This window comes from Pholcus phalangioides, unplaced genomic scaffold (genome assembly GCF_987345545.1).
Source record: "Pholcus phalangioides strain wild (caught in Gottingen) unplaced genomic scaffold, Ppha-v1.0 ptg000011l_1, whole genome shotgun sequence".
Classification (NCBI taxonomy): Eukaryota; Metazoa; Arthropoda; class Arachnida; order Araneae; family Pholcidae; genus Pholcus; species Pholcus phalangioides.
Genome location: NW_028301604.1, coordinates 58,902,234 through 58,924,238, shown reverse-complemented (window position 1 = coordinate 58,924,238; position 22,005 = coordinate 58,902,234). Strand labels below are relative to the sequence as shown.

At 33.5% G+C, this 22,005-nt stretch overlaps 1 protein-coding gene across 2 annotated transcripts; it reads right to left on the bottom strand.

Annotated features, from left to right (window-relative positions):
• Window positions 1–11,630: 11,630 nt before the first annotated feature.
• LOC149080633 (transmembrane protein 130-like) lies at window positions 11,631–21,754 on the bottom strand. 2 transcript variants are annotated; one of them, XM_089239787.1, is made up of 6 exons: window positions 21,632–21,754; window positions 18,824–19,114; window positions 16,592–16,888; window positions 15,239–15,323; window positions 13,865–14,067; window positions 11,631–12,039 (listed from the first exon to the last, which is right to left on the bottom strand). In XM_089239787.1, exons 2-6 carry the CDS (start codon window positions 18,894–18,896, stop codon window positions 11,729–11,731), a joined length of 969 nt encoding a protein of 322 aa, XP_089095913.1. In that variant the 5' UTR covers window positions 18,897–19,114; window positions 21,632–21,754; the 3' UTR covers window positions 11,631–11,728. The 2 variants fall into 2 exon arrangements, with proteins under 2 accessions (XP_089095913.1, XP_089095912.1); XM_089239786.1 differs by having other exon boundaries at window positions 21,503–21,730.
• Window positions 21,755–22,005: the final 251 nt, after the last annotated feature.

The window sequence follows — 22,005 nt, the reverse complement described above, 5'->3', positions numbered from 1 at the left end:
TTCTAATTTTAAAATTATTGATGTGGTGGAAAGCCCCGCATTTTTACGGTAAAATCGGCAATTATAACATTGATTTCTATGGATATCATCCTGTGCTTGTCCCCCCAAAGTGATGATGATTATGACGTCTATTCAAAAAATCTCATAGTGATAAATTTCCCATATCCTTGAGAAAAATTGATCTCCGTAGAAATTTTATTGACATTTGTGGAAATTTTGACTTCACCAAACAAAAAAAATATATTTATTTTCCTAAATTATACATACAGTTTAATAATTTACTAAGCACGTACTTGACTACATATATTCACCAATAGCTGGCTTTGCTTTAGCTGGTGTTGGCTCGCAGCACATTTTTCAAAATGTGCGAAAAATTTACTCAAAAAAGAAATTGTTTAGGGAAATTTTCATTGAATAAATATCCGTAAGATTAGGCTGACCATATTTCCTCGAGAGAAATACGGGACATTGGGATTCCAAATACGGGAAAATACGGGACATCGCCAATTATTGCTGAAAATGACGCCAAAACCAAACAAAGTCGCCAAATATTGTTGAAATAACGGAGAAATCACAATGGCGGGAAATGCAGCATTACTGCTAATTGCAGTGGGTTAAAATGAATTCCACGAAAAAAAATTTTCACTAAGACAAATGTGGGAGATTCATATACTCATTTATAGTTGCAGTTATCATAATATAATTTATAAGTTGAAAATAATTTCAATCTTCGACTTCAATAAAGAATAAAAATTCAAGTAGGCTTCGTGCAAAATATGGAAAAACCGGGACACTTTTGCTAAAAAGTCGGGACAGCCAAAAAAGCAGAAAATACCGGGACTGTCCCGGGAAATACGGGACGTATGGTCACCCTACGTAAGATGATCAAAAAGTAATAAAAAAACGTAAAAATTCAATAATTCAAAAAACATAAATAATTCAGTTCGCACAGAAAGATAGAATTTCATTAAATAAAAATTTGTTGTCAGAATAGTTACGTGTTCCTTGCCGACCACTGAGCTATAAATTTACTTATAGCTCAGTGTTGCCGACAAATAGCGATAAAGTTAAATTTTTTGTAGCGTCATCTATCGACAACAACTGCAACTATTTATGCAATGAAATTATTCGTTAATGAAAAAATTCATTTATTTCTGTGAGAAAACGTTAGATCTACCGCACATACAATAAATGTTATACAAATATGCCGGTTTTAGACTAATATTTTTCAAGGCTTTGTTTCTGCTGTGTGTTATATCCAAATTATTTTCTTCAGTCAGTCTAATAGTTAACTACGGCCCACGCGCTTACACGTTCTATCCGGCCCGCCGCAGATTTCAAAGTAGTAGTATATAAATTTCCAATTTCAGTTTTTTTAAAGCATTCATTCAAGGAGTTGTTCCATTTTTTCCATGCGGAAAATGTATTTGTGAAAATTTAAATAGCAATTGATTTAAACATAATATATGCAATAAATATACTGCGTTCTCCTAAAGTCATTATTCCGCTTTTTCAAGGCTTAGTTCGCCCTGGACTAGGGTATGCTGTAAGGTTTTGGAGACCGTACCTACAGAGGGACATAGACTTGATTGAAGGGGTACAGAGAAGCGTCCTTATTGGCACACGGGGCTTGAGTTATATGCAAACACCAAACATGGCCCCCGCTTTGTCCCTTGTGGGATATAAGCAGGCTACCTTGCGGCTGGGATATGCTGGAAAAAAGAACAAGCCCCGCCAGCCACCAAGACCATGGGCCGGCCGGCATTGCGCCACCGCACCTCCGACCCACGCAAAGGACTACAAACACTAACCCCAAGAATGGTCCACGCTCTGAAGCAGATTATCTAGCCGCTGGGTCATATGCTGGGAAAAACTTTCTTGATGTTCAGGCCCGGCAGGCATCCTCAGCCCGTAAGCCACGGGACCCAACCCCGCCGAGGGGCCCCCATCGCCTCACGGCAATCACACCACCCCAAAGTCCGTGGAAACCCCCGCCAGGCGGATCGCCCGCAAAACGAAAACATCCCGAGCCATCCGCCTTAATCACTGTACTCTGTCCCCAACAATCAGCCAATCTGCAACACCAACTTCTCTCATCTTGTCTTCTGTTGGAAGGGTTTTTTTTCATAGGTCCGAATCTGAAAATACAACATGAAAAACAGGATACATGTACAAATTCAGGTCCAATGAACTATAAATATGTAAGTGGGAATTATCGATATTGACCAATTACTTGTATTAATAATATCACAAGACTGAAGGAACCGGGGGGGGGGGGGGACTTTTCATTGCCAGTTAGAGAAATATTTAGATATGGATATTATAGTCCAAATGATGAGATCAAGTCCAAAGAAATTTCAAAGTTCACTTGAATATATAAAGTTTAGTTGTGCACTAGTGGATTCACCGGCGGTATGCATTCGAACACATGAATATATTGATGAACAACAATAATTATGGCGTTTCGTATAGCAGTTGAGAGAAAGTATGATATAAAATTTGATAAAAAGAGCAGGTGTCCGGGTACAACGTCAGAGTTTTTGTTACAGATGGGCTCTGGGAATGATCTAGACAAAAGCGATGTCACGAAATGTAAGATATATACAGTACATATACATGATGATACGATGTAAACATTGTATAGTATATAACATATGCGTAATAAATATACATGAAATGAGATAAAATATAATTATGCGTATATATAAGACAACATCCACAAACTATGCATGATTAAATAAAAAATTCAGTCAACAATTCAATCAATAATAAAAATTCAATCAATAATAAAATTCAATCAACAATTGCACTTAGCCCATCAAAGCAGTGTAGCAAAATTCAAACAAGATATTACTAAACATTGAATCTGAAGTATATGCTTTGGGTAAATAATATATCATATATGAACATGGAAAGAATACAATATTGGCATCACTGACAACCACGAATGATAGGGTAATTTCATCAAAATATCACTATATATTTTATAGCTTATGGGGTTAGGAAATACGTCGCAATTAAGGTACATAGTCTGAGTCCGAATCAGAGTCCAAGGGATCTTCTCTGTCTTGATATGCCATTGGTCTCGAGAAGATGTATAATTCTTGATTGTTTTCCATAAAGTTAATAAGGTTTTTAATCTTATTATAACTACCAGAATTTTGGAAGACCTTCAATTTCCCCAAGACTCTATCAGCAATAGGGATTTGTAAGTGGGAGTCTTTGGTCAACGGGCAGGCTATAGCGTAGAGGATGACGGTGCCCTCCTCTCCACATTTACATTTCTTAGTCTGTCGATGAAATCTCGCCAGATATGCTGGGAAAGGACCATGTTCAGAAAAGAATATAACCAATGTATCTAGCTGTGGGGAGGAGGGTATATATTTTCCTGCCAACTTTGCGTTCTGTCTGCCATGGATTTTGCCACTTGCGCATCATTTCCTCAGATAAGATGTTCTTTGACATGACTTAGGGAAGAGCAGCGAAAAGTCAGACGTCACCCTTGCAGTTGCAGCTTTTGCAAGTTGGTCTGCCTGTTCATTCACATATGTTCCTGCATGAGCTTTCACCCAATTGAGACTGATTTGAGGATTGGCACACAGAACCTTTCTTATTTGCCTAGCGATGAGGTGTTGAGACAGGGGATCCTTGATTGAATAGAGTGATGAAAGTGAATCTGGGAAGATAGATGTTCTCTTCTGGAGTTCTTCCGCTTTCTTAATAGCCATAAGTAAAGCAAAAAGTTCGGCTTGGAATACGATGTTATTGGCATTCAACTTACAAGACCATCTGTAGAAGATGTCATCTTTCTGAAGGATAGTAAAAGCCGCAGCAACTCCATCTTCCGTCTTTGAACCATCGGTATAGATGTCAAAATAGGATTTTTTACATAGTTCCGTGTCTGTAGATATTTGTCTATCATCAGGATGGGCTTGAGTTATGAAGAGAGACTTCATTTTTTGGATATGTTTACATTGGATGAACGCAGGTGTGGAGGTGATATGATCGAAGTGTTCAAAATTTGCAACGGGATGGATAGGATGGACCATGAACTTTTAGTATACCGCCAATCAACTGCTTTTACAAGGGGACACCAGTATCGATTGGTAAGGAACAATGCGAGATTATGGTGTCACAGGGAATTTTTCTCTAATAGGGTTGTTAATAAATGGAAGAGCTTGCCCCCGGAGGTAGTAAATTGTAACACAATTGACACGTTTAAAAAAGAAATAAAAGATAAACATGTTGTGGGGTAAATCGATAAGCTATCCATACTTAGAATAAGACTACCATAATATTCTTTATGGGCATTATATAATATTTTGTCCATGTGTATATATCGTTTATAATTTTTGTGATTGTGTTTTTAATTGGGTTGCTGTATTTTTGAAATATATGACATCCATATTTGTTATGGGCATCCTTGTCTCAGCCACCTCGTTGGGCATTTTGCCTGTTGTGGCGTTGTATTTGTGTATAAGTTATATTTATTCTTCAAAGTATAGAACACATGGTGCTACTTCATTTTTAAGCATAAAAATTCTAATTATGAATCGGCCGAATATGTCAGACTCGAAAAAATTTTGTCTTTTTGTTTTTTGGTGCTCCAAAAAAAATCGGTTTAGCCGATTTTTTTCTTTGCTACATTTTTTTCCTTTTTATGACATAGTTCCTTCGACTGTGTTGTTTTCTCTCAATTTTGCAAAGATTTGTGAAAAATCTTGCAAACAATCTCTCCTGGCTTTTTTCATTCTCTACACTCACAGACACAAACTTATCTTTCCCCTTCACATACCACCCCTGGTGATTTTTAAGTCGCCAGACAAGGTGCGAGGACTGGGCAGCCACAGAAATGTTCAATTCTGGTCCGGCCAATTTTTTAAACTTTTTTCTTAATTATTATTTTATATACACAGTGTATGTTTTGAGCAAGGTATGTTATATATAACTGAGGTAAAATATATACTAGTACTTATATAAAATATATAAGTAAATGGATGTGACTTTGATACCATCTGGTTGAGCTTGAATTTTTTACTTTTATTTGAACAGACGTACTGAAAATAAAATTTTAATACACAAATTATCTAATTAATTAGAATAAATAAATTAGAAAAATCATATTTGTGAAAATTGACTACTGGTATCTTAAAATAAAATTTTGTTTTGACGTCGCCCCCTGCCCCAGAAAATTCGACCACGAGCTGCCACTGGTTACAACAAAGCCTGATGGTGATAAGAGGAGAAAGAAAACAGAGAACTCGTCTGACATTATTCCAAAGACATTTGGATGCAATATTACGTCCTTGATCATAAAGTGGTTAAACTACTCGTTTTTTTCATTATGTGTAAGAGAAAACACAAGTTTCAACACAATGAAAAATATGTTTTTTCTCTCTTCCAATTACACATTGAATTTATTTGAATGCTCAGTTATAAATCTGATAAATAGACCTGACTCAATTCTTCACCCTTGAAAAGTACTGATGGGAAAGTTCTTTACTCCATTCCAACTAAGACAGTGGTTCTCAAACTTTTGTCACCCACTGCTCCCTTATCTAATTCATGGTTCGTCTGCGGCTTCCCAGTGTATAGGTTGTTAAATATTTCCCATTTTGAAGAACTACTTCAAAGCCTAAATTTCCACATAAAATCAATATCTCTAGCTCACCGCATTGCCCCCCCCCCCCCGCCCTTGCTTGATGTGGGACCAAATAGTTTTCTCTGATCCCTTATACATTAATATTTTCCATAACAATCATTCCCTCTTTCACAGACATTTTCTGCTTCCTATGAAATAGAACTTTAATACACAGTATTTTACTCTATAATGTCTGACAGTCAATTTTCCGACCAAATTTTTTAGTTCCGAGGCGGGGAATTATGTTATCAAGAGATCTCATTGTGCCCATGAAAGAGGTCATGTGCAGAAACACCTATCGCATATCTCAAAATACCAAATGGAATACTTAGTAAAACAAACAATTTAAACATTTGGCTAATTCTTTTCTTTTTTTTTGCAGTCCCCCTTGAACGTCAAATTGAACTGTATTTCGTTGACAGAGCAGCCGGAAGAAATAAATTTCCAGCTCTTTTCTCTTTTTCCTCATATCAAAATACTTTGTTGGTAACCCTATAAATGAACTTTTTTTTTTCTTGATGGCTTTTCCCTTTACCTCAACATTTCTATTGTTTTTCTTTTCAAGCCCGCTGAGTTTTGACCAGTAAAAAAAATACTGTATCATATATGATAGAGGAAGGTAGGCTGGAAGAAGGGGGGGAAGTATGGATAACCTGCTCCATCCATTTTTCCGCTCTATTTCCACGACGTTAACAAAGATACCACTTTTCCACATCATCGCAGGTACTTCAATTGTGTATCATCTGAATTTGTTGCCAAAATCCTGTAAGTAGAAGGGTTAAACAAAACCTCAGATATAATTCTGTACTGTAGTTTGTAATTTGAAAATAATGGAAATATATCTTCCCAGCTCTGTTATAAAGAAGTTGGGAACGTAGGGTTAACGTTTTTAATTCATTATAACCAGGGTTGTTTGACATTGGTTTAAACCTTGGTTTTAACCAAGTGGTTTTTTTCAAAAAATCAAATAAAAGTTGCCTAAATATCATTTTTTTCCTTGAAAAATATCATATTGGTTCATTATTAGCCAAAATGTTTCATTTTTACCACATTTTATATCCTTGGAGTACATTCTGATGGTATATCTTTAAATGACATAAGATTTTATAAGTGGTTTTTTTCAAAAAGTCTCATAAAAGTGGCCAGAATATATATATTTTTTTCATATGAAGTATCTTGGTCATTTAAAGTTATATATAAAAGACATAATTTCTCATTCTTACAACATTTTCTAACCTTTGGCTACATTCTGATGCTCTATCTTTAGCAAATTCATGAATAAGGATTGCATCACACATCTAAATGTAATGGTGTATTATCTCACAGGGTTTTTTTTTTCCCTTCACAAAGAAGCAGCTACAGTAGTGACACCATCATGCTAGGGGCAGGTGGTCCTATAATCCAATAAAGACACCAGCTGTCCTTAAAGGACAAAGACTAATGTAGTAGTTGTTACATTACCTCACATACATTTTCATTTTCTTTCCCATAAGAAGTAGCACATCTCCTACTGTATATCTCCCAGTCTTAATATTAAATAGTTATTTTTTTTATACTTTCACACACACACTGTTAAGCCCAGTTAATCAAGGTTCTACTGTATAGTAGTAACAGATTTTTGAAAAATAATCAGCTATATACACGGTGATTATAATTTAAGTTTTGATTCCAAAACTATACAATAAGTACTGATCAGAATGACTTGAAAATTTGCATGGATACTCCTGAAGCAATGGAAGTTTCTTTCGCAAAAGAAAAAAGTGCAAAATGTGCAAGTAAATGATGCTGTACTTGGCCAGCAGTATAATCTATTTTGTGTAACCACATCATTTCGGCACTTCCACAGCATCAGTGTGTGGATAGAACTTCTATCAAGATGCACATTGCAATACCAGCAAAGCAGCTGCTGAAGACCCATTTTGACAGGATGCACCTTAACCCTTGCAACTTCTGGCTGTGGGGGTACCTCAAAATGTACCTCATAAACAGTGGTCAGATTAAGTGGTTTAATAAAGCTGAATTGCAAGAACATCTACATTATGACCATGGCATACTCCGATTTCGTTGTTGAACAAGAATTTTTGTGCTTTCAACCTCATAGCCAGAACACGCGGTGGACAACATATTTAACATTTCTTAAGTAAGTTGTAGTTATTTGTTCAATTACTTCGTTTTTTGTGATGTTTCCATGAATTATGAAATCGTGAAATGCTATAATTAAGTTATCATTTTGCCATGACTGGCTATCATTTCCATTCTGCAAGCAAATTTCCCAAGTGGTGGATGATGTCATTAATTTTACATTTTTAATTATATTTTTCCCCTTTACCAAATAAAATTCCATTTTTTCAGGAACATTCATGTTAATTTTCAAGTCATTCTGACAATCGTTCTTTTTTTACAGTGTTTTGAAATCCAAACCTTAGTTATAATCACCCCGTATATCGTAAACCATTGCTAATTAATCTGCATTATTTATGCTTCATTAAATACATTATATTCACCTAATTTTTATTACTTGCGAAATAGCTTCGTAATTAAGTATACTGAAAGTAACTGGAGAAAAACCTTTATATATTATATGGTTAATAATAACATTAAAATAATTTTCAAACACACAGTAATCCATTGAGTTAAGCAAAAAATAATTAAATTGCAAAAGTTGGTTTTTGTTCAAATGTAATAAATATTTATTGATTAATTACCATGGGAATAGTGTTAATTACATTAATAAACATTTTATTTTAGTTAATTATTGGAAGTTTGAATGATTTTTCAGAAATTTTATTGTTTTTAATGTTAATACTATTTAAACCAAAAAAACATGGTTTTTTGGTTTTTTTCAAAAAAACCAGGTTTTTTACCAACCCTGATTATAATTCATGTAAACAGAACCAATATCTTGTAATATGTGTAAATTCTAAAAGTTCCTATTTTTGATTATTGAACACTTTCCTAATCTTGAAAAAAAAAGAACATCAAAGATGCTATTTGTTTTTGTTTGATACTTTCTTAGTGTTCCTCGAAAAGTTTTGTGTTCGACTGTTTAAAAAAATCTACATAAGTAGCATTAAATTTGATGCTGTTGTTCATAATTATAATATATCCAAATTGCCCATTGAATTTGAGTTTAGGAAGAAAAATATACACTTGAAAGAAATATTTGTGTTTTCCATAATGAAAATGTACTTAGAAAAGTAGTATAAACAAATGTTTTAGAAAAAAGAACTTTTTCCTTCTTTTTAATGACAGAAGAAAATATACTGTACAATCATTACACAAATAAAGCAATGTAAAATCATCTAATTATCTTGATAAATATATTTTTTGTCAGATTTATTATATAATTAAATCCTTTTGAAGGTATTGTGAAAAAATTTACATCTCTCAAACTCACACACACAGTGTACAATATTTTACAATAATACTCTAAAGTGGTAATTGGACTTGTGAGTGTCCTGCTCTGCAAGTGATCAAAAATTATGAGCAAATATTTGACTAATCAATATGAAACGTTAGAGTAAAAGCTCACTCAACGCTTGGAAGCTTGAATGCTTTGAACAAATTGAAACCAACAGCAACTGTTGCACTGTACTGCATACCAGGGTTGGTAACATCCTGTTATTGTCAAAACAGTTCTACAGCAGCTGCTTTGTTGGTATTGCAATGTGCATCTTGATAAAAGCCATGCTATCCACACACTGATGCTGTTGAAGTACCAAAATGATGTGGTTGCACATAGGAAAGTATGGTCACGAACATATGCATGACATAGTGGAGTGTGCTGTGTGTCCACAACTTCTGTTCATGAACAAAGATGTCCAACTACTGCAGCCTGTTTTTATTCAACTGGATATCATTGAACAAGAACTGTATGCATTTCACGAACTTGCTGATATGCACCTAACAAGTAGTGCAGCAGAGTGATTGGCAATAACCGTGAAGTGCCAGGCATATTCTAGAATGTTTTCCAGTCAATGCAACAGTGCTGTCAGTTCTGCATCATAGCAAATGGCCACAGCTTTGAGAACCTGCTGTAACACTGTGATAACCATGGAGAAATAAATTTTATTTGACTTAACACTTACTTTTACTGTATCCTTCCCTTCTGAACATGCTGTATTATGTCTTTGTACATGATGTTTACAACCATACTTTCTTATGTGAAATCATGTGTTCTTTTATCATTCCTTACCTCCCAACCAAATTTGAACAATCAATGCTGAATTATATGTAGAGTTGATTTATTTTCTAATGATTAGGTGAAATTATTCAAAACCTTAAGATCATTCAGTTAATGTGTACAATATTTTTCTAACTTAAGTATAAAAATTATTATATACTTATTTACAGTCACAATACATTCTCATCTTCACACTTCTCTGCTATCAGGTACAAATCTAGGACAATGTATCCAGGGGAAACTTAGTGGGAGTAAAGGTCATACTAGAAAGAGATTACCTTTCAGGTGAAAACATAAACACAGGTAAAATACAATGTGGATAAACCCAAAATATGGTGAGAACTACAACTATATTGGTTTTGGAACTATATGAAGTTCCTTCTTCAGTAGCATAGAAAACAAAAGATAAAAAATACCTCATATATTGGAGGTCGCTCACTTATGAAGACGCTAAGTCAAAATGACCGGACACATGAAAAGGAAGAGGAACAAAAGATGGTGGAGCTAATCATAGAAAAGAACATGATAGTGATGATGGAGAAAAAAATTATTGTGGTATGGAGACCTGTAGGTCATACTGTGTTACCATACTTCTTTTATTTTAGGAAACAGAACAGTTTTTTTTCAAATTTTGTTACTCCCTGTTTTTTTTTTTTTTGGGGGGGGGGGAGGAAATAATTTCTCTCACTTCCCCCCCCCCCCCCGCATCTGTTTGTGTTAGACATGAAATCATATTTATTGGCCGATGTAATGAGAACAAATACATAATGACTATTTACATTCGGGGAGGAGGGGAACTAGAAGGAATAAAATCAAATAGAAACTCTAAATCTTTCCTGAAGAACAAAAATGCGTCTTGCTTTCTAAATGTAAGACAGATCTTACCAATCTCTTGGAAATACGTGAGGATCACATTATTAAAATTAAAATAATGGATAAATATCATTATGTTGTGTGTGTTTTTAATTAAAATACAGTAGACTCTAACATATTAGATCAGGGTGTGACAGATTACTGAAATCACTGGATTAATGGAAGATAATTGAAAAAGAAAATTTAAATAATATAAACTCCTACTCACAGACATGCAGTGACATGTTTTCCTTTTCCCATATTTAAAGAAAACCTGCCTAAAAACACCGGATTACTGGACAGACTGGACTAACGCACAGCCAGATTATTGAGAGAATCTACTGTGCTCTAGTTTCACAATTACACATCATCAGCAACTATTCTCACAATAGACTGTTAGATGTAGATCTCCACTAAATTCTTGCATTTTCCTCTGTCTGATCTTTTTGTCATGCGGATACTTCCAGCCAGCTGTCATCACTCCATCTTTGAAGGCACCTTCGGGACATTTTACAGTGTCATCTCAATGCATGGAGCTACCTGGGTATGGCCAGAGGGCCTCATGATGAGATCTGGTTAGTTTTGGAGAATAAGTATGTAAAATAGTAGACAGGCATTTCTAGTCAGGTAGGGTGCTAGTTATATATAAATAAAATAATTTTATTTGTATAAGATTTTTGCTGGAACATAAGAGTAACTTTGTCCATTAAATCTTTTTTTTTATGGATATTTTTTTTGTTTTTTAGTTTCTCTTGTTTAACTTTTGTCTTATAACTTAATATAATTTAGATTAAACATACAAATATAGTTTTTCTTATGATCTTCATTCAATGCTTTCTTTACTAGTAAGCTTCTCTCTATACATGCAAAAATAGATTTAAAAAGTTTGTAACACTCAAAATCATCCAAAAATTATGAATGGTGACAGGTTAAAACCAGAAAAAAAAACATGTGTAAATGCAATGCAATTTTTTAATAAAGTTTATTACAAAAAAAGGGACAAAAAGATTATCACAATTTCTAATCATATTATGAATATGAATAATTATGCATTATGAATATGACTTTGCTGAATCACAAGTTAACAATGGCTCAGCTGTTTCACTGTATGTTTCAGAACATTCACTGCTTCTTCTATTTCTGAAATCACAAGTACGACACAAAAATGGGTCAAACAGCTTTTCAAAAAATGTTCTTTCCACATAAGAATCTGAATCATCTTGAAAGTCAAAATTTGCAACTTCTATGAAAAGTTGGCTGCGCTGTTGAATGCAATATGCTATTCCTCCAGCTATAATTATTAGAGTCATAAGACTGCAGACAATAGGAATGATGATAACTGACAGTTGAGGCTTTTTGGATACTAGAAAATAAAATGGAAAAGTTTTTTAGCTTTCGCACCTCAAGTTACCGAAAAATTATGACGGCTTAAGCAGAGTGACGACTTAACTGGAGTTTCGTCAGTTTTAATGTGTGATGTTATGAAAATCGTATAAATTTAAAGTAATATGACATTTATTAAAGTATGAATCAAAATAACGATATTAATAAAATTTATAGATTGCAAAAGAAAAAATAATAGCACTTTTTACCTTTTTTTGATCTCTTATTACTTATTGAGGTAAAATGTACTGGTACACTTTGATTTATACTAGCAATTTTTAATTTAGACTAGCAGAGCAACTGTTTGAATAAGTAGCTCTTCTTCATGACAGAACTCTCTATTGCACATTAATTTTACATATACATCAAATTTAATTTTAGTGTTTGAATTCTTCACCAGTAGTTCATGATGCAACTACAAAGTAATCTCAAACACTTTTGACTTTGTGGAGGGGGCCCTGGGCAGGGAAAAGTAAACAGAAGACCTCAACTTGGGAAAGAATGTCTAATTTTTTTCAACAAAGATATTTTGTTTAAATTTCAAGCCCTAAATTAGTAGAGCCCATGCTTTCTATGATTATTTATTATTCGTGCCCGTTGCACTTTGACTTTAACTTTATTAATTTGATTCTTCGATTTACATAATTTTTGATTTCCTTGTACTATGTAATCTTTAACATATCAATAAATTTTGGTTTTGCCGGAGATGTCCTGGTCCCGCCCCTTGGGGGGGGGGGAAGCGAAGTGCTTGAGTTGCTTCTTGGGACAGAGCTTGGGTGTCTCACAGTTTATCCAGTTTCTCCAATGGAGCCCATGCAGAAATGAGATCTAGCTTGAACAGTCCCCAAAGTTCCAAAAACCTTAGTCAGCAAATGAACTTCCCAAGCATAACTTTCGCTACTTAAACTGTTCCGTTTGGGTTTATAGGATTTTATGGTGACTTTTAAGCATATGGCAATGCTGTTAACAAGCTCTTTTTTTAATCGGACCCATAAAAATAGTCTGTTCCTCTTTCTCAAACTTTTTCATAGTGACGACTTAACCGAAATTAGCGACGAGTAAACGAGGGTTTAATAACATTGTGGTCTATGAGAGCTGGAAAGATCTGAAGAAAAATAACGACTTAACGAGGTTTTACTGTATATCATTTTGACTTACCTACTTTTTTCCTATTAAATTTACAAATGGTTTTTCAAAGAAAAATTGTTCCTCTTTTCCAGGACCGCAACTAGGGGGGGAGCAAGCAAGTCTATTACCTCAGTTGCCAGACCAAGCACCTAGTTATGACCCTGCTCTTTTCCTTGAAACACACATTTTATTCTGTTTCTGCTAACTTTTTTTGCCTCCAACGACCTCCACTCTGATACCCCAGGCACTTGTTCATTTGATAAAGCACAAAAAATTCTCCCCTCCTCACTCATACAGAACAAGAACAGGGAGATATACCACATATGATTCTATATGATTCTATATAATTTTGATCATATATAATTATCATATAATAATAATCATATACAATTTTGTTTTGATTCATAATATTTGACTGTTGGCAATTTTCATTCAGGGGCAAACTATATAAATAATTTTTTTGCTTGCTTCTTGAGTGAACTATCTGATACATTCAACTAAAGTAGATTTCTGTAACCTGAGTGCTTGAAATTATGACAACAAAAATATACTTCATATTATATTTGGAATTCTAACTTTAAATTTTCTGTCTTCTAAATTTTTTTGAATAAAATAAAAATGTAAAGCATAATTTTTGAAAAAAAGTGAAAATCTGAATAAAAATCATGCTGATTTACCATTGTAGACATAAACCTCTATAAATTTTCTCTCAGTGCTGACATCATTACTGATATATAACCCTATATGAGAAGTTCCAGAATGCTGAATGTAGCGCTGTATCTGAAAGGTGCAGGTATTAGACTGAACAGGTGTTGAGCACGAAAAATTGGAAACTGTTTCATTGACTTCATAATATTTATAGCAGTATGAAAAAGGCCAGCTGAAAAATGAATGGGAAATAAAAAGTATATTTGAATGTTTTTAAATAAAATTATCTCCACTCATAATAATTAAAAAAATAAAATATTCTACAAAAAAAATACCTCACTAAAAATAGGATGCACAACTGACATAACATTCATGTCTGTGGGTATCCAAGATCTCTTTATTCAACCCAATACAGAGGAGAATGTATGATCAAATAAGTCATAACTGACTTTCAGTTAATTGTATAAGTAAAACCAAATATATAAATTGAATAATAATTAGACAAAAAAAATTTATTTCCACTTTCACAGATTGTCTTTATCATTCATTTAAAAATTGTAAGCAAAAACATCTACAGTGAAATACAACAAAATGTGAACAATGATTCTAATGCCAACCTGAACCATCATAAAAAGAAGGTTCTAAAGCATGTCACAAAAATTTCATCCAACTTGATATGCTATCATAAGCAGTTGCTTAACCCTGAAACTGCTCACAGAATCTGAGCTTAGTAGGCTGCTGAACCGCTTATGAATGATTTGCAATTTAGGAGATAAAAAGAGTGAATTTTTTCCTTGTGCATATGGAGAGTTACATCTCAGACTATTTGTGCAGTTCAAGACTTGAAAAAAGCAATCCAAAGAGTTTAATCTCTCATTTATTACATCTCCTAAAAATTGAAACTTAAAGTGTCTTTGTGGCAGTGAATAATAAAAAAATGTGTTTTTTCCTCTCTTGCATCTTCCTATATAATTTCATACTGTGCATTCATGCTATTTGAAACATAGAAAATGGTCATTGATGATTTTGATTATGGCCATTTTCTGCTTTTTGATCACTTATACAAATACAACTTCTGACAAAAAAAAAAAAATTCACATAAGCTGCATTTTTTTTACAGAAAAAGCAACAGAAAAAAAGTGTTTATCAAAGACTTCTATGAAAGCCATGGAAGCCAAATATCTATTTTTAATACATAAGGGCATGTAGCTTATTTTCTAGAAAATACAGTACAATGAATTTAATTTTTTTTATAATTTCAAATTATGAAGTTCAATTCTTATTGGTTTCTAAAAAATTATCAATATTATGTTTTCTTCATCATTTCTATACACTGAGAAAGATCGATAATGGAAGTAGCATAGATAATAAATAGACAATACAGTAAATAAGTTTTATTTTACCTTCCTTTGCAACTGATGTTCAAAAGTAACATATCCCCATGAGGAATAAAAGGATTTCCGAGATAACTGACATTATACACTGGTACTGGAAAATAGAATTATAAATAAATTTTCAGTAATTTTCAACTACAAAATGTGATATCAAAAAAGTATCAATGATTTATATGAAAATCTTATATGAATTATAGCCATTCCCCAGACTTGTGGACAGGATTCCTTCAGAGCTTCAGCTATAAGTCAAATTATTTGAAAATCAAAATCACAATAAGTGAAATGCCGCCAAATTGAATCAGAAATAAAGTAGTCTTATTCGAATGAAAACTACAGCAAGAGGTTGAGGAAAAATATTTTTATTCTTATAAATTATATGAGTTACATTACAAGGTTGGATGTTCTAATGGTTTAAAAAAAAAGTCGAATAATGACATAAATTTATACATAACGTATGAGGGGCTCTTGAAGTATTTTCAAAATAAAATTTATTGGTTTCTATGTCCCACTTGAACACTTAGAGATTTGGAACAGTTAAGGACAGTTTTGGACAGTTGAAACCATGTGTCTTGCCCAAAACCTTGTGTGGTGTTGGGAAGAACACCAAAAACACGGTTTTTGGTGTTGGTGTCCACACAAGGTTTTGGGCAAGACACATGGTTCCAACTGTCCAAAAGCATCCAAAACTGTCCTTAACTGTTCCAAAAAATAATTTTTTTTTAAACCAAAACTTTCTGCAGGTCATGGGATGAAAATAAAAAACACTATCTTAAGGAATTATAAAGAAAATAAAAAATATGCTGCCATCCAAAAGTTACTTTTGCTTCTATTCCTTCAAAATTGCACAAGAATATAGTAAATTAAGTTATTTGTTCATAATTAAAAAATTAATGTCTATTCGAGTAAGTTCTTATTCTTCAAGTGATTTTAGAGACATCAAAAAAGTATCTGAAAGATTTCTTATGTAACCGTAGCCTGAAAAAAAACTAGTCACTCCATCAAGCAATATTGATACTCATCTATCAGTCATACTTGACATCCTAAATTGTGTAGTTGTATCCCAAATTGTTATGTTTCACAATTGAGCATTTACTCAATACCTTAGTTGATGTTTCAAATATAGTACTGAAGAATACAAGAGTGAATAAAAATAGCGTTGGAAAAAAAACGTGCCAAATAATTGTTTAAAATAGTATGTGATGTCTCATCCTTGTAACTTCACTCAACTAACATATTTCTCTTGCCAAACAACTCAATAATTTAAGACGCCAGTTTCTTGAAACACAAGATTAATAAACAATAAATTTTATCTGGCTAAGCATTAATTTTTAAATGATTAATTGATTTAAAAGCATACATTACCTTCTACTTTCAGACTTTTTTTGAAGTACCCATACAATAAAACATCATTTTTTAGCTTTGCCACAACAACAGTCATTATATAGCTCTTCCCCGGAACACTATAAAAATAACTCAAATTGTTATGTGAATAGGATTGTCGTTCATGATCAACACTCCACTTATAACTTATTTCTACATCTGATAGGTAATCACTAGGATCATGCAAATGAATGAAGAATGTAGTACTCTTTCCTATAGCAACTTCATCTACATCATATCTATCTTCTTGCCATACAATTATTTCTCCATTCAGATAATCTGTAATGAAAAATATATATATAAATATAGGTAAAACTTCCTTTGAATAATACTAAAGATGATAAATCATGAACAGAAACATAAAAATTGATTACAAACAAACATGAAAATGTTCAGTGAGCTTCAAAATTTTCACCATCACAATTTTTTGTGAAATTTAGGAATCTGTATTGCACACTACAAAATAAAAAGTGCATTGAAATGCATGACAGTAATAACATAAAATAAGCCCAAAAGAAATCTGCAAAATATACTTTAAGCACTGTTGTGGTTCATAGGCGGAGATTGACTTGGAAGTCTGGGGGGGCACGATGATGATGATGTCAGTTCGTATATACATATATACATTAGATCAGTCGACTCCACCTTTGATCTCCGCCCCCCCCCCGTATCTCCGCCCATGTTGTGGTTGTTGTTTTAACTTAACCTATACGTGCTCATGCAGCATCTTTTACACACCATGAAGAATTCATTACATATCTGTACTAGCTGTTACCCGCGGCTTCCCTCACGTGAATTTGGTAATCCGAAAATTCTTCCTTGAGACCCCTTTAGGGAGTGAGTTTTGAGAAATCCCTTCTTAGCAAGTCTTTGCATCATAAAATGAGGATGCTGACCAAATATCTAATTTATAGTTTCAGCGGTTTTCACTCTGCATGATTTCTCTACATAGCATTTCAACCCCCTACAACTCCCTTAATTAATGGTCAAATTTTGATAAAACTTCTTAGAGTAAGTCTTTGTCATGAGGTAAAACTACTGACCAAATTTCATAAATGTGGCTTCACTGATTTCAGCTTGGCACGATTTTTCTATATAACCTTTGAACCCCTTATCACCCCTTTAGGAGATCAAATTTTGAAAAAAAAAAACTTTCTTAGTGAGTCTACATCAAAACAAAACTACCAACCAAATTTCATAAATATTGCACCAGCGGTTTTGGCTTGGCATGATTTTTCTGTATAAAATTTGAACCCTTTTATGACTCCCTTAGGGGTCAAATTTTGTAAACCCCTTCTGAGTTGGTCTTTACATCATAAAATAAAACTATTGACCAAATTTCATAAATATAGCTTCAGTGGTTTTGGCTCAGCATTATTTCTCTGTATAACCTTTGAACCCCCCCCCCCCAGGGGTAGAATTTTGAAACGAAAAAAAGAAACCTTCTTAGTGAGTTAAAATAAAATTACCGACCAAATTTCATAAATATTGCTCCAGCAGTTTCGACTCGACATGATTTCTCTGTATAACCTTTGAACCCACTTAGGGGTCAAATTTTGTAAAAAAAACCTTCGTCTTTACATTATGAAATAAAACCACTGATCAAATTTCATAAATATAGCTTCAGTGGTTTCAGTTAGGCGTGATTTCTCTATGTAACGTTTGGACCCCCTTAGGGGTCGAATTTTGTAAAACTCCTTCTGAGTTTGTCTTTACATCATAAAATAAAACTACTGACCAAATTACATAAATAATGCTCCAGCAGTTTCAGCTCGGCATGATTTCTCTGTATAACCTTTGAACCCCCTTAGGGTTTGAATTTCAAAAACCCTTTCTTAGTGGGTCTTTACTTCATACAATGAAACTAATGGCCAAATTTCATATTCATAACTACAGTGGTTCCGGCTCGGCGATGATGAATCAGTCAGTCAGGACATGTCATTATATATTATAGATTTATACTGTACTTGGTCATTTACAGCTGTAAATTAATGTGATATTTTCCTACCAAACCTTCAAATAAATGTTACAATTCATTATTACAAACAATAACAAGATAAATATATGGTTTTTATAGACATATATTTTCAAAAAAAAATCAAGAGAAAACTTGTCTTCAAAAAAAATGATAATTGATAATGACATGAAGAAAATATAATATTGGTTTCATAAAATAAGTAAAATTCATTTCATAAAATAATTGAGTGAACTCACTTGTTATTTGAAAAATGGTAAAGTTTGTTCCAACTTCTTTATGATGTTTGAGATATTTGACTGAAACAGTCATATTATAGGATCCACTGTTATATAGGTTTGCAGGAAAAACAGCATAAAATGTAGCATTAGCAGAATGCAGTTCAATATTTTTTGTCTGAATGCCATCACTGAACGTATAGCTTAACAATTCCGATCCAGTTATATGTAAATCCACAAAACAAGTAAATTTGATACGCCCACCAAGAACAGCAGGACCATCATTTTTCACAATCACACTTGAAGGAGGTTCTGTGGAGAAAATAGGATTATATAAAGGAACAGAAGTGATTTTTTTTCATAAAAAATTACTTTAAAATATCATTTTACTGGGTTTTTTTTTCTTTTTCCATGAAGGGGATAAAAATTTCATAATGATATGCATGGCATGGCAAATCCTAGGAGCCAGGGTGACTAAAAAATTAATAATTATCACATCAATAATCACTGGTGCCTAATTTTTTTTTTAACTTAATTCAAGTCTGAAGACATCATAAAATTATCAGAAATTATGTCAGCATGTCTGCTAACATGGAAAGGGGGTCCCCAAGGTGAAGAATATACTACTTCGGACTCAATTTGCCGGGGGAAAGGGGGGGAAATTGGTGTTAAATTTTTTTTTTGATTTGTCAAACCTTATGATACTGTATTTACTGCCTTACTATATGAACAGCACTTTTTCAGAAGCAGCTATATAGAAAGCCATAGAAACCTTGCTACTGAACATAAAGAAAATGCAGGCCTATAGAAAAGCAAAAAATAATGACAACAGTAAAAAAACATGACCCACAAAAATGAATTTATTAAAATCACATAAAATGAATTATTTTCCATTGCTTAAATCTCAAGTAGGCCTACTCTTATACTATTTTAAGATTTGAAAAGAAAACATATAATTTCAAACTACAGTAGACTCTTGACTATCCAGTCTCCATACTATCTGGCCTAGTTAAAAATTAATACACAATGATTTTCTATGATTCCAAGCTGCACAAAAACCAGTTTTGGGGTGCGGCTATGCAAAATCAACCATTAAAATCTCCTGCGCTGTGCTCATCACACCTCAAAACGGGACTGGTTTTGGCACAGGGGAAAGCGCAAGTATTGCATTGTATAGTATTGCAAGTATTAAAGTGCGACATTGCATCACAGAAGAGGACTAAAAGAACGAAGCCCTCAGTCATCTACATCAAGGGCTTTTAAAAAAAATTAAAACCTGTGAGTTTTGAGTGACTCTTTCATCTTTTAATAAAGGGGTCAAAAAGCATGGGAATGTGTTCTTTAAAAACCTGATTCAAGTTTTGAATATTAGGCTAATGTTTATTCACGAATAAGTCTTGAACATTAAGATATGCCGCTGCATTTTGTGATTTTAATGGAAATAGGGCTCATGAAAATTAAAATGTGCTGTTTGAAATATTATGGGAAAATGGCAACAAATTTTTAAAAAGTCACAAAAAAAAGGGGGATTATAATATATTCTTGCCAAAAGTGATTATACTACAGCTATTTTTGGTCTAATTCATCCGATGTTTGTAACCAGGGTATGCTATATTACCGAAATCACAGATTACAGGAAGTTAGCTGAAAAAGCCAATTCAAATAATATAAACTTTTATGCACATAGACAAATATTAAGTTTTCCTCCTCTACACTTGGAGAAAAAAATGCTGGATTAGTGGACGGGTCACACTAGAGCATAGCCAGATTATAGAGAGCCTACTCTATGTTAACAAATAAATAATTATGAATTATGTGAAGTCCCATTATAGACATCAATTTCTGCTTTTTTATTTTAAAGGCGCAACTCATTCCATCAGTAATAATAAAGCTGTAACAGCTATGCAAATTGACAATGTGCACTGCTTCCTACCCCCCCCCCCCTTCAAATTCATACAAAATTGTTATACAGTAAACCCTTCTTAACTGTCACCCCTCTTTCATGAACAAATTATGATTTCCCTAGCATAATACACATTTCAAATCCCTGATTTACGGTCACCCTTCTTTTGCAGACATTTTTTTTTTGTCCCGCTGGTGTTTGAAAAAGAGGGGTTTTACTGTACCTCAAAATCATTTTCTTTTAATGGCAGTGGAAATAAAATAATACATAAAAGTATAAACACAAAGCGGTGACCTACATCACTCTAAAGTCTTCTCTCTTACCAGTAGGTTTTTTCTCTCAGATACCGTTAAAATAGGTATCAAGTAGGCTCAACATGGATGGTACTCGTGCATGCTGCAAACACTGGTTTGGGTTTTTCAGATGCTGTCATATAAAATTTTCTTACCAATCTCTAAAATGCGAACAAACTAACACCAAAAAAATTAGCTTCATTCAATACTTCAAACACTTGTTTTTATTTATTGTCTTTAACCCTTCAAGCGGCAATGACGAGATATCTCGCCTCCATAAAAGCCTCTTATTTCAGTATTGACAAGCCCAGATGTTTTATAAAGTTGATTTCTCAATGGAAAACTTTTCCCTACAGGCCTACCCCTTAATTTGCACCTGCTGAAAATAGGAAGAAAGCCTAATTCCTTACAAAAGATATGGCATTTTGAAAGGGCGTTTAGTCACTTTTCATTGCTGCCTAAAGGGTTAAGAAACAATTTAAATTAATAATGAATCTTGCTTACCGATTTCTCTAGCGTAAATTCTGACAAAAATAATGAATAATAAGCAAATAAATAATGAATGCATAGTTTAGCGAAATTGCTCAAAGTAAATTTAAGTCCAGAGAAGCAAATAATTTGGTTTATCCGTACATTTGATGGTTGTTTTTACATGATATTTTGCCCCAACTGCCAAAAGATGCTTCTTTCATTTTTATGTTGTTTCTGTAGATCGCAATGTTTACAAACAGTGCAATAAAACATTGCTGTTGCCACAAAAACAATCCATAACTGAAAACATGGCATCACAGTCATGGAGCAATGAATGGGTATGAGTAGGGTGACCATACGTCCCGTATTTCCCGGGACAGTCCCGGTATTTTCTGTATTTTTGGTCGTCCCGACTTTTTCGCAAAAGTGTCCCGGTTTTTCCCGTATTTTACACGACGCTTACTTGAATTTTTATTCTTTATTGAAGTCAAAGATTGAAATTATTTTTCAACTAATAAACTATATTATGATAATTA